A 13,177-nucleotide genomic window follows, 5' to 3' on the forward strand; every position below is an offset into this window, starting at 1 on the left:
GATTGAGAGTTCATCTTGGTGAATTTTTCCTTTGATGAATATGAAGTGTCCTTCCTTATCTTTTTTGATGACTTTTAGTTGAAAATTGATTTTATTTGATATTAGAATGGCTACTCCAGCTTGCTTCTTCTGACCATTTGCTTCGAAAGTTGTTTTCCAGCCTTTCACTCGGAAGTAGTGTCTCTGTCTCTCAGGTGTGTTTCCTGTAGGCAGCAGAATTCAGGGTCCTCATTGCGTCTCCAGTTTGTTAATCTATGTCTTTTTATTGGGGAGTTGAGTCCATTGATGTTGAGAGATATTAAGGAATAGTGATTGTTGCTTCCTGTTATATTCGTATTTGGATGTGAGATTATGTTTGTGTGCTTTTCTTTTCTTTGTTTTGTTGCCAAAACAAGTAGTTTCTTGCTTTGTCTAGGGTGTAGCTTGCCTCCTTATGTTGGACTTTGCCATTTATTATCCTTTGTAGTGCTGGATTTGTAGGAAGATATTGTGTAAATTTGGTTTTGTCATGGAATATCTTGGTTTCTCCATCTATGTTAATTGAGAGTTTTGCAGGATTTAGTAACCTGGGCTGGCATTTGTGTTCTCTTAGGGTCTGTATGACATCTGTCCAGGATCTTCTGGCTTTCATAGTCTCTGATGATAAGTCCAGTGTGATTCTGATAGGTCTGCCTTTATATGTTACTTGACTTTTTCCATTACTGCTTTTAATATTCTTTTTTTTTAATCGTGTCAAGCCAGGAGAGAAGGAGAGGAAGAGAGAGAGAGAGAGACAGAGAGACAGAGAGACAGAGAGAGACAGAGACACAGACAGAGACAGAGAGACAGAGAGTGGAAGAGCGGAAGGAAGAGTGAGAGTGAGGAAGAAGAGTGAGAGTCTCCTGTAGCTTTATTCACCACTTATATTAATATTCATTTTTTTGTTGTTGTTGTTTTGTGCATTTGGTCTTTTGACTATTATGTGATGGGAGGATTTTCTTTTCTGGTCCAATCTATTTGGAGTTCTGTAGGCTTCTTGTATGCTTATGGGCATCTCTTTCTTTAGGCTAGGGAAGTTTTCTTCTAGGATTTTATTGAAGATATTTACTGGTCCTTTGATCTGGGAGTCTTCACTCTCTTCTATACCTATTATCCTTAGGTTTGATCTTCTCATTGAGTCCTGGATTTCCTGTATGTTTTGACCAGTAGCTTTTTCTGTTTTACATTATCTTTGGCAGTTGTGTCGATGATTTCTATGGAATCTTCTGCTCTTGAGATTCTCTCTTCTATCTCTTGTATTCTGTTTGTGATGCTTGTGTCTACAGCTCCTTGTTTCTTCCTTTGGTTTTCTATATCCAGAGTTGTCTCCCTTTGTGCTTTCTTTATTGCTTCTATTTCCATTTTTAATTCCTTCACCTGTTTGATTGTGTTTTCCTGGAATTCTTTCCAGGATTTTTGTGTTTCCTCTCTATAAGCTTCTACTTGTTTATGTTTTCCTGTATTTCTCCAATGGAGTTCTTCATGTCTTTCTTGAAGTCTTCCAGCATCATGGTCAAATGTGATTTTAAATCTAGATCTTTCTTTTCTGGTGTGTTTGGATATTCAGTGTTGGCTTTGGTGGGAGTATTGGGCTCAGATGATGCCATGTAGTCTTGGTTTCTATTGCTTGGATTCCTGCGCTTGCCTCAGGTTGTCTCTGGTGTTACCTTGTTTTGCTATTTCTGACAGTGGCTAGACCGTCCTATAGGCCTGTCTGTCAGGAGTGCCATAGACCTGTTTTCCTGTTTTCTTTCAGCCAGTTATGGGAACAGAGTTTTCTGCTTTCAGTCGTGTAGTCTTTCCTGCCTACTGGTCTTCAGCTGTTCCTGTGGGCCTGTGTCCTGAGTCCACCAGGCAGGTCGCTTGGAGCAGAAAAGTTGGTCTTACCAACTTGAAGTTGCTCTTGGGGGCCTGAACTCTCCATGAAGGCGGTAACCAGGAGGGCCTGTGCTACCTTATCCCAGGGCCCTGTGCACCTGGGTCCCAGATGGTGTTAGGTGTTTTCCTTGGGAGTCAGAAATGTGGGCAGAGTACACTCTTCTGGCTTCCCAGGCATGTCTTTCCCTCTGAAGGTTTAGCTCCCCCTTCCACTGGATTTGGGTGCAGGAAGCTTTTGATTGGGTCCCTTCAGATCTGGGAGGTGTCTGAACTGCAGGGGACCTGCCACTTGAGCGCCCCTATCTTCCAGTTCCCAGAGGCCCTATACAGTTTCCTCTTGGGCCAGGGATGTGGGCAGGGGTGGGCAGTATTGGTGGTCTCTCTCGCTCTGCAGTCTCAGGAGTGCCCACCTGTCCAGGAGGTGAGCTCTCTCTCTCCCAAGGAGTTTGGGAACAGGGAACTGTGCACCAGAATCAGCGACGTTGGGGCTCCAGCTAAAAGCCGGAAGTGTCCCAGAGGAATTTTGCCTCTGTGTGTCCTAAGTCCACCAGGCAGGTGGCTTAGAGCAGAAAAGTTGGTCTTACCTGTGGTCCCCTGGCTGAAGTGGCTCCTGGGGGGGGGGGGGCTGCTATTGAGCTCTCCATGAGGGCGGCAACCAGGAGGGCCTGCACTGCCTTTTCCTGGGGGCCCCGTGCACCCCATCCCTCTTTTCTTATTTTCATCTTCCATTTGGCATCCTTTCATTTGCTGGACGGTGCCTTTTTGCTTCAGAGAAGGAAGGACGGATACGGAAGGAAGGAAGGGATGGAGGGAGGGAGGAAGGAAGGAAGAAGGAAGGAAGGACTTTTGCATTTCAAGTACATTTTCCTTCAATTACATTGTAAGGCAGGAAAGAATAAAACTAGATATGTTTTGCCACACTCAGCAGGCTTTCCTAAGAGCAGAAAGAGAAATGCTTGACAATCAGACTCTAGAAAGGAGGGTGCTGATAAAACTTATCTCTCAGGTGCGGCAGGAAAATACCATCTCACAAGGAGGAGAGGAAGATATCTTGGAATGAGTCTAGTCTTTTCTATGATGCCAGTGCACTCTGAGAGCCCCAACTTAGTCCTATGCCTGACAAGAGCTCCACCCCTGCAGCAGAGCTGGCAGGGTGCCTGGAAGCTAATAGCTGTGGTTTGGCGCCACCTGTTGGCTATTTGTGTTTGTTTTGTTATAATAATTTTGATCATGCTTTTCTCCTCTCTTAAATGCTCCCAGAACCCCCTTCTCTAAGTACCCAAATTTATGATTTTTTGGTTTACGTTCATGTTGCCTTAGTTTGAAACAAGACTGTACCTAGAAGTTGTTAGAACTGGGCATGCAGGTGTCAGATGGGAAAAGACAGCAGGTGAAGCTTCAAGAGGGTTGAGAGAAGTAAGAACAGAACCAAGTCTACACAGTACCTGCTTGAGAGTTCACAAGACCATATACAGAGCAGGACATGGTACTATGGCATGCCTTTGGTCCCAGCACTCCAAAGGCACAGACAGGTCAATCTCTATGAGATCAGTCTATACCCTGGTCTACATAGCAAGTTCCAAACCAGGCAAGGCTACCTATTGAGACCTGTCTAAAACAAGAAGGAAGAATAAAAGGAAGTAAAAGGAGCATAGGAACTACACACTGACCTTAGTTTCTAATGATTCCTTTGCCTGTGTCCTGCATGGGTTCGTGAAAGAGGAGGAACCAGATGGAGCTTGGATCCTCACTAATATTAGCCAGGATTTACTTCATCCAGAATTCTATAGAGCTAAAGTGTACAAAACTATGATGAGTCATAAAAATGCATACGTCTTGGTTATGGGTGCATCTGTAACTAAGACACAAGCCAAGGAATTGGCTAATAATACTACCCAATTATCACATTATCCTGGTAGGAGAGTGGTTCGATTCTCAGCAAAGCTCAGTCTACACTGTGCTTTCCACAAACTCCTTCATGTAAAAGGAAGGGGACACTACAAAGGTGAGATCTCAGATCAAAGTAAGTGTCACAGCTTAATTTCTTTGACAAATGTGCTGTCAGCTCTTACTAATAGTGTCCTTGCTTTCGAAGAGATGGAGTTACATTGGCAGTGTGCATACCTACAACACCCTGTTGGGAACCATGCTAAAACCGAAGACAGGCTCGTAGCTCTTGACCCACAATAGAGTAAGAGAATATCCATACAGTTGTATGGGCATGATATTAGGTTAGCAGCAATTCCAAGAAATTTCTGCTCTAAAATACCTTAATCAATCCATAATATGGTGCACTATCCTCCTCACCCCACATTTCTGACTGTTCCAAGAGCATGTAGTGTATACAAAAACCTTATAACTCAGAAAGGGACATGTCTTCCCTACTTTCCACAAACAAGACATTGCTCTCTGGCACCACAGGGACACCACACCAGATTCTCCTTATTAGGAGAATGTACAACTTTTTAATTTAAAAAAATTCATTAAATGTTCTGTGTGTGTGTGTGTGTGTGTGTGTGTGTGTGTGTGTGTATGAGCACATGTGTGCCACGAGTATGTGAGACACCACACTTAGAGAGGTCTGAAGACAACCTTCATGAGTCACTCCCCTCCTTGTGGGTTCAGGGCTCCTGCTCAGGTGGGCAGGCTTGGCAGCAAATGCCTCTACCCACTAAGCAATCTTGGTTATGCTCTACTCGTCATTACAGAGTCTAAATTCACAACTGCATGGCTCCTCAGGGAAGCACAGGACTGGATTCATTTTGTTACTGTTGTTAACTATCCAGTCCTATATAGCCAAGTTCAAGTGCACTTCTACTTAAAGACATCTTTATTATTTAATATTTATCCTTCTTTTCTTTCATTTAGCATGTAGCCAACAGATATTATAATCCATGCCTAGAGGAAACTCACCTAAAACACATATCCTGAAGCTTCTCCATATGACACATCAAAGTCCCTTCTACTTAGGAACCTCACCCAAAATTTCAGTATTGTGCCATTTCAGGCAGCAACATTAATGACAGAGATGAGAGAATGCAACCTGAGATCAGTGACAGCAAGCTTGCTTACAGCATGAGAGCTGACACAGGAGTCTGCTCACTGTCGATGGAGCTGCGTCCAAACAGGTCTGAAGCAGCTGAAACAGTTATGTACTAGCGAGAAGAACACTGGAACGCACCTTGAGTGTTCGTGCTGCACTTACAAGTAAATTTAAATAAATAGGAGACTTTTCAAGTGTGGAATCCATTAATAATGAGGTTTGACTGTGTATTTCAAGCCCCCTTTTAATTTAGTGGTCCAGGTTAAAAGGGTAAGCCTTCCTTTTGCTGGACTTGCCTTCCTCTCACAGCTGAGCTGATTTTCCCAGGTATTTCTCTGCTAGTGTCTTAGTCAACAGCAGAACCAGCATTTCCAATAGCTGTCATTATGGACAAGGGACCACTGGGCTCTCCAGGAACCTGCCAAGCTTCTGGTGCTATGTGACTACAAAGGCACCTCACCATGTAAATGGAACAACTATGGGTTATCACCACTCTGGTGAACGACAAGTACAATCAGGCCATTAAGGCATCAGCCTCAAGGAACAAGTAAACTGCCAGGCTCTCAGCTTCTTGGGTATTATTTAGCTGTACTTTTAAAGCTCACTTAATAAACACACACACACACACACACACACACACACACACACACACACACACTTTTATATATCTATATATCTATCTATATCTATATATATATAGATATATGTATATGTATATATATAAAGAGACTAAAAGACAGGCTTCATATCCTGTGGCTTGGAAACAGGAAAGCAGAAGCTGAAATGTAGCCTGCATAGATTGTAAGAACCTGTCAACTTACTGTTTATCTATTAACTCCTGGGCTCTGTCTACTTGGGAGAAACAAAGTAAGAAATTAAAGTCTTTCTATAAATTCAAGCTTTATTCATAGAAAGGGAAATATTAACCAAACTTCTCAGTGTTCTTTCAGGTTCAGAGTTTGCCAGGCAGGATGGTATTTGCTTTGGAAGCACATAAAGAATTCAACCCAGGTCTGCTGAGACGGTGGTGGGCAGCCCGCAGCACTTCTGCAGGACAGCCACTAGGTGTCAGCAGGAACCTGGGAGTCTGCACCTAGGCTTCTTTCTGCCTTGGCTATGCATTCTCCAGCAGAATATCAACTTGTCAAGATGGTTGGCTCATTTTCAGCATAGATCATTACTCAAAAGTCTTTCCAATTTCTCAGCCCTCCCATGCAAGATCATGACCTAACCCTGGGGATAGGTTTCTAAGGAACTTAGAAGTGAAAATCAAAAAGTTGTAGAACAAAATCCAGGAGACCACTGCTCCCACTGGACTAGTCTCTAGTGAATGATGGTTTTTGTTTTTGTTTTTTTGTTTTTTCCAACCCTTCAAATAACTTTTCGAGTCTTCATGGAAAGTGCCACATAAATGTGAGAGTCCTTAGAGTCGCATCAAACTGACTTTCAGTGAAAAAACTCCACTCTTGCCTATCACATACTCAGGAAACAGAACACTCCAAAGTCAAGAGCTCCCTACACCTGAAAACCAAAGTGGGTCTGGATTTACCAATAATGCTCGGACAGAGAACATAGACCCTGAGGAAAATGATTCATCCTTGGCTTATGATGTAGGTACACAGGCTGCAACAAGAGGTTGATTCCTCATGCCTCCCACCACTTCACCTTCAGGGGAACTCAGCATCCCCTGGCCTCCAGGCTGCACTGTAGGCCCACCAAGGCCTTGGCAGATGGACAGTACACAGAAAGAGGCCTCGTTTGAGAGTCTGGGTAGAGAAGACCAGACAGTCCTGTGCTGCTTCCATGTCAAGTAGTGATGCCTTCTCTCCCAACCCAGAGTGAAACCATGGGAGGCAATGGTGGAAGGGGATGCTGTCCACCTTAACTGGCCCACATGTCTCAGCCAGCAACACTGCAAAGGTGGGGAGGTGGCATGAAAGACACAAAGACACATGAAAGTCTCACCAGTCAACTCAATTCATCTACAGTGTCAAATGGACAGGCAAAACCAAAGATGTAACACAGAGAAATAAATAGTGCCCAAAAGTGTTCCTAAGAAAGTTGCAAGGATGAATGTGTTATTAATAAATATTCTACTCAGAAAGACATTAACACCATAAAATCAATAGTTTGAACTTTTTTAAATTAAAGAGACATTATTACAAAGTTGAAAAATGGTCACTTTGATGTACTCTAGATAAAAAGCTAATTACTAGATGCTTATAACAAAGCAATTTCGCACAATCAAAACCCTATCTGAGGGTTTGTTTTGTTTTATTTGGAGAAAAATGTATCTTAAATAAAAACTATTGCCTAGTATTTTCTAACCTTCAAGCCAGCATACTATTTGTATCATTTATGTTGGAGGCCAAAATGGAAACCTAATTTGACAACTGCGGAATTTCAAGTTAGCTAAAGGTCATTCTCAGAACAGTGATGCTATCCCTAAGCAGGCAACAACCACGACAGCTGGTTAGATTCAACACATGTTGCATTCTGATTTGTAAAGTGTGTGTGTGTGTGTGTGTGTGTGTGTGTGTGTGTGTGTGTGTGTGTAAGGAACAACCCATTAACATCTGAAGCAAGATAAGATGTTTTAAGAAACATAAACTATATATAATCTCATGATGACTCAACTCCAGACTTCCAGCTTTCTTTAAATATGGAATCAATGCATCTGCATAATCCAATCACTAGCCCAATAATAAGAAGCCTCCTAGAACTGTCATCTTTCATTCCACTCAGGAGAACCATGGAGGCTTTTGAAGGAGGCTCAGGAAGGCTCGATGTGTTCCAGCCTAACTGCTCTCCATGACACTTAATCAGAACTGGATAAACAAGCGAAGGATTAGTCACACTTGTGCAACGTATTCCACTGCACCGCAGCCAGAAGAGATTTCCATGTGATCCTATTTAAACCAGCTAAACATCTGGAAATGTGGAAACCATTCTGTAAAGCACAAGAGGACCACACGTTCGATACGACTGAGGTCAGATGGGGAGGGTGGGAGGGGAGAGCATCCTGGAGACAGAGTACTTACAATGAAGCCAAGTTTTTTATAATCCCGAGTGTACATGGACTTGCGTTTCTCCATGCTGCCGCTGCTATTATTCGGTTCTGACTCTGCATCAAAAGCAATCCTTCGAAGTTCAAATATGATGTCCCTTTGGGCCTAAAGGCGTTAGAGGGGTGAAGAAAAGAGGCAAAAAGTAAGAAAGTTGCTTTCACTGTGTGTGACAGAAGACTCCCCCCTGACCTGTTGCCCAGAGTCTAAACCAGTCACTGCATTCAGGCGAAGCAGAAGAGAGAAGACAAGACGCGTCCTCAGTGAGAACCCAGACTCCTCTCTGCTCAGGCTCAGCATTAATCTATCCCTCAGTCAAGCCATTTGGAGCAATGATAAATATTATCTAGGACGGTCCTACATAAAAGCCTCAAATACAACAGAAGGACTGATGTTGGCGAAGGCTAAACGTGAGAGTGTTTGAGTAATATTCTGTTTGAAACAAATTAAGAGATGTTCACATGGCTCTTGGGCAATATTTTAACTATGAGAGATCTCTCACTCGACCGAGGCCTGACTTCATGGAAACAAGAACAAGATAAAAATAAAAGAGAGGGCCCAAAGGCAGAAACAATGGCAAGTGTTTTTCCAAGGTTGAGTGTGGTGTTGGGATGTTGTTAGCCTTAGCCAGGAGCAAATTATCAACATATTACCATAGGGAAGAACTTTACAAATTTGCAAAGAGAGTGTGTCTCCTAGAAATGTCAGGGACGCTGCGCCTATGAAGTACCACCAACAGGACTGCTTAAAGAACACCGGAACAAGGATGACACCAATGGACATGCTAATGTGGAGAAGGAGAAAGGTAACTAAGGATGCTAACAGAAAGAGAGATCATCTTCCCCTGGTTATCTAAGACCAAATGTCCAGCCCAGAAATCACATATGAGTGATATTATATGGACTGAACGGGTTGTATTTATGTATTTAGAAGTTCACATACAGATACTTATATACATATGTAACAACATCTAAAGAAAAAGAGGCCATGAATTTAAAACCAAGGAAGGTCAGTATATAGGAAGGGTGGGAGAGATGAAAGGAGGAGGGTAATAATGTAATTAAATATGCTACAATCTAAAATACAAAAAAATATAATAAAAAATTAAATAGGCCGAGTAGAACAGGTGAGATAGAAAAAGCCACAAATACATTTTTTACTCATCGAGGCCTCCTAGAAGAGCCAAATTAATAAAAACAAGAAGCAGAGGGGTAACTTATAAAGAGCCAGAAGGATGGGAGGAACGGGAAGGAGAGCAAATATGGTTTCAACGGGCACAGAAATTCAGTTTGGCAACACACAAAGAGGCATGGAGATAAATGCAGGGAAGTTATAACAATGTGAATGCAGTTAGTGATTAAAATGATTAATTATGCTATGTGCTTGTTTTTTCAATAAACAAGAGGAAGCATTTACAAATAAAGAGTGTTGCTCCATGTTAAGAGTACCGATCTCCCTCACTCCAAGTAGAAAGATAACTCGTCTTATCTCCCTCAGATTACCATGTTTGGCTGCCAGAAAAAAAGCATGGGGCACAATCATTGGCCTATCCAAGCACCTCGTCAGTCTCAAGCCATGAATGAAGGGCTGCAGCAGCCACACGTCCCACATGTGCAGCTCAGCATCTGCAGTAGATCAGGCCCTCATGTGCCAATAATGACTGTTTTCCTTTCCACAGCTGCACCACTGTTTGAGTTGAAAATGAGTACAGTGGGGGCAGGGTTCCCAGCTGCTTCCTCTCACTCTACCCTCACGCAGGGAAGCTCCCCCAAAGCCTTCTGGATGGAAACAGAATGTTTTGTACACAGTGACGGAGGTAGCCGAGAGTTAGAAAACTTGTCAGCCAACAAAAACACCAGCCTAGAAGTGAGGGTGCACCAGGGACAGGGAAGAACCGCCTTTGGTCTTAGTAACTGGAGAATGGAAACCACTCCCACTTGTAGAATTGATGCCCTCAATGGGAACTTGACCCCACTTAATGTAGTATGGTCAAGTATGGCTTTGACCTCAAGCTCTTAACTGTAAAAAAAAAATATGCATGTGTATGGGACATATGGAATAGCCCATCTGTTTTATTCTCTGATGCTAGGGTCACCTAAATTCTAAAGCCATATACCCAAGTTCTGAGATGTTGATAAAACAATTATAAGATCATATAAGACTCCTGATTTGAGTGTCACTAAAAGGCAGACATTTGATGCACTGTCTTGCTGTTTCTCATTATATTTGTGTGGATCATTCACCTACCTGGTCCTGGGGGTCCATCTTGGTCATCATCCTATCTTCCAGAAGGTTAAAGGTCAGCACTTGGAGAACATATAACTGGTGTGCCATCTCGTTGTTGATGGCCCGCTGTGCTCGGATGACATGCTAGAGACATAGTTGACAAATTACTTTTTAAAAAATTATTAAAGGAAAGATTCGGATCACAAAGTTAACTCTTGTCATGCTTCTTAAGTTCTAACACGTGAGAACTTCCTTACCCTGCAGAACCTGCACTCAAGTCCCAGCCCCAAAGAGTTTGTAGAGATAACATAGCAGAACTACTTTCATATGCATACTAGGAGGACTATGGTCACTTCCCAGTGTCCCAAACACCCAAAGCCAGGTACCCTGAGACTAGACACAACCTATAAACACTGTGGCCTACAGAAATCACTGAAGTAGCCATTCCTGAACCTGAGTGGCACTTTGCTGGAAAGTGTTCTCTGAAGCATCCCTTCCCTAGGAAACTATAGTGCAGCTGTGTCCCTCACTTTCCTGCAGATCTCTTATGTCCTGGGTCCTCCCTCTTATGTGACTCCCATGCTGAGGCCCATTCCTTCTTGTAGAACATACCAATTCTTTGGTGAATTTTAAGTAACAAGCTTTCTTTTCAATGCCTTTCAAAAGGCAATAGTCTTTTGAACTGTTTTCTTCTTCATACCTAAAGAATATAAAACCTATAATTCAAATGTGTGTGTGTTTTGTTTTGTTTTGTTTGTTTTGTGTGTGTGTGTGTGTGTGTGTGTGTGTGTTGAGCTTGCTAAGCTCTAGAATTACAACATCACATTGGGCTGTTGCTGTTTGTTACTTTGGTAAACATTAAAGTTGCTTCCTTCCAATAACTGGTGAATAGCTGGTAAAGAATCCTATCTGTTTTGTTCATCTCTAAACACTGGCAAGATGACATTGCAAGCTTCTTTTCGACTGAATTTTAAGGCCCTTCTCCCAGAACCTTCCATATTTCCAACTACCTTCCTCAAAAAGAGCTTATACTGGTAGATTTTTTGAGCCAAGGAGTACCTGAATTTCTTTACCTGCAAAACTAAGTGGAGGTGCACTAAATGTTTCCTCGACTCTCCAGCAGTCTGAGGCTCTGCCCTCCAGCCACACAAGGCAGTAGCTGCAGCCCAGAACTGTTTGTGCCAACTCTAACACACACTTTCCCCTCCTGGATTGGCCCCACTGATCAAACTCGTGTGGAACCACAGAAGGACCCACAGACACTAGGACATTTCTCCCTAACATGGTGGCTTCAGTGCATGGGTACTCACGGTTAAAATGATGTAGCGCAGCTGCTTCTGAGCCAAAATATTAGCCATCTCCTGGAAAAGAAAAAAACAGGACCACAGAAAGCTTCAGTTAGAAAGACTCACTTCAGCATGGCCAGAAGCTGCTGCACCCTGGGGTGTGCTTCTTAACTGTATATCAGCAGTATTTCTTGGGAAATGGCCAATTCAAATTAATGTTTGTACATTCCACTTGGATTATAAAATCTGGCTCCAAAAGCAAAGTAGGATTTTTTTTTAATTTCTGCTTTTTCTAGAAAAGAATTACAAAAACTCAAGCACTACAGAAGACAAAAGTGTCCCCACACCTCTGAGACTGTCTCTGTCTTCCACAGCTCTTATCACTGTTAATGTTGTTAGCTTTGTAAATTTACTTATAAAGCAAGTACTGTTAATAAGCAGATCAAAGAAAAATGGAAAGAGTCAAAAGTTTAAAGTCTGCTGAAAGTCAGTTCTGTTAATCTGTGCAAACTGAGAATGAAGAACACAGACCCGAGACGTGGAGAAAGCTATGCAAGTGAACTGAGTACCGATTATTGGAGGACTAACAACTGGACAGATGCTATGCAGTGGAGTTCACACTCACTTAGCTTAGCAAAGCTTCTTTTCTGTATTTTGAGCTGTGGCATTTATTGACTATTATAGAGGATTTGGGGGTAACTTTATCAAATGGACTTGCAATAGCTAGTACAGGAAGCAAGCTGGAAGAGGACTGATTCTCAGATTGTTGTTACGAATATTGACCAGCAGATTCTAAGGGAAAATTAGTCAAAAACAGGCTTGATACTTTAAAAAAATATAAAAAAATACTGCTTATATTCAGGAAGACACCAAAATATTCTCTTTTTGTGGTTGCTGGGAGTATTTTTGGCATTGCAATTTTCACTAAGTAGAAGGCGCTGAACTACCACTACAAAGCAAAACTCTAAGTTCTACCAAGGTTAAAGTAAATGGGCAGAAAGCTGGGAGAATCTAGAGCATGGGGAGAGAAGCTAACAAGGGAATATACAGGCAAGGGAAGGGGAGGAGTGGAATGGGAGAGCAGGGCCCAGATATGGAAACTGACAAAGGAAACATGGAGACTTACAGTCAGAGGGCAATCAAGGATGTCAACATTGCTCTCTACATCAACCTAAGGCGCCATCGCAACCACACAAAGGAAAGCAAGCAGGAGAGAAGAGGGGATGGAAATTCAGAGCAACTGTTAGAAGCTGGAGGCTTCAGTGTCACACCCTGCTGACCCTCTGCACTGGAAAGGGTGAATATTCTGTCAGGAGATGCTAGATGGCGAGGTGGCCGTTAAGTCCAAACTCAGTGTGAAGTGCTCTCCTGTGCTCTTAAAACCAATAATGCAGGCCAAGGACACCCCCAGAAGCAAGCTAAATGACAACTCAGAAGACCAGCTCTTCCATATTGGAGAAAGCAGGCTTTCTTTCCACCTAAACAGAGGTCCACTGGCTTCTTCTGTTTGGACTTTCTTCTCTTGAGTCATATAAATAGTAGGACCAATGAATCCCACAGTTCTTCTAATTATTTTATAAAATTATTTTCGAAGTGCTGTTCAATATTATCAGAACAACACAAACAAGAAAAGGAGATGTAGCCCACTGGTCTACACAATT

At 42.5% G+C, this 13,177-nt stretch overlaps 1 protein-coding gene across 9 annotated transcripts in view; it reads right to left on the reverse strand.

Moving 5' to 3' along the window:
- The window catches only part of Elmo1 (engulfment and cell motility 1), a 536,338-nt gene that overhangs the window by 316,059 nt on the left and 207,102 nt on the right, over positions 1-13,177 (reverse strand). For 5 of the 9 annotated variants that reach the window (XR_010058900.1, NM_001395578.1, XM_063276615.1 and 2 more), the window contains exons 11-13: positions 11,541-11,591; positions 10,252-10,374; positions 7,981-8,112 (exon numbers count right to left, since the gene is read on the reverse strand). Coding sequence is in view for 8 of the 9 variants with exons in the window: in NM_001395578.1 (NP_001382507.1) it covers positions 7,981-8,112; positions 10,252-10,374; positions 11,541-11,591 (306 nt within the window). In the remaining variant the exon portion in view is untranslated. Of the gene's footprint in view, positions 1-7,980; positions 8,113-10,251; positions 10,375-11,540; positions 11,592-12,642; positions 12,688-13,177 lie in introns of all 9 variants that reach the window. The other 4 variants (XM_063276610.1, XM_063276611.1, XM_063276609.1 and 1 more) reach the window with 1 other exon arrangement.

This window comes from Rattus norvegicus, chromosome 17 (assembly GCF_036323735.1).
Source record: "Rattus norvegicus strain BN/NHsdMcwi chromosome 17, GRCr8, whole genome shotgun sequence".
In the NCBI taxonomy this organism is placed as follows: Eukaryota; Metazoa; Chordata; class Mammalia; order Rodentia; family Muridae; genus Rattus; species Rattus norvegicus.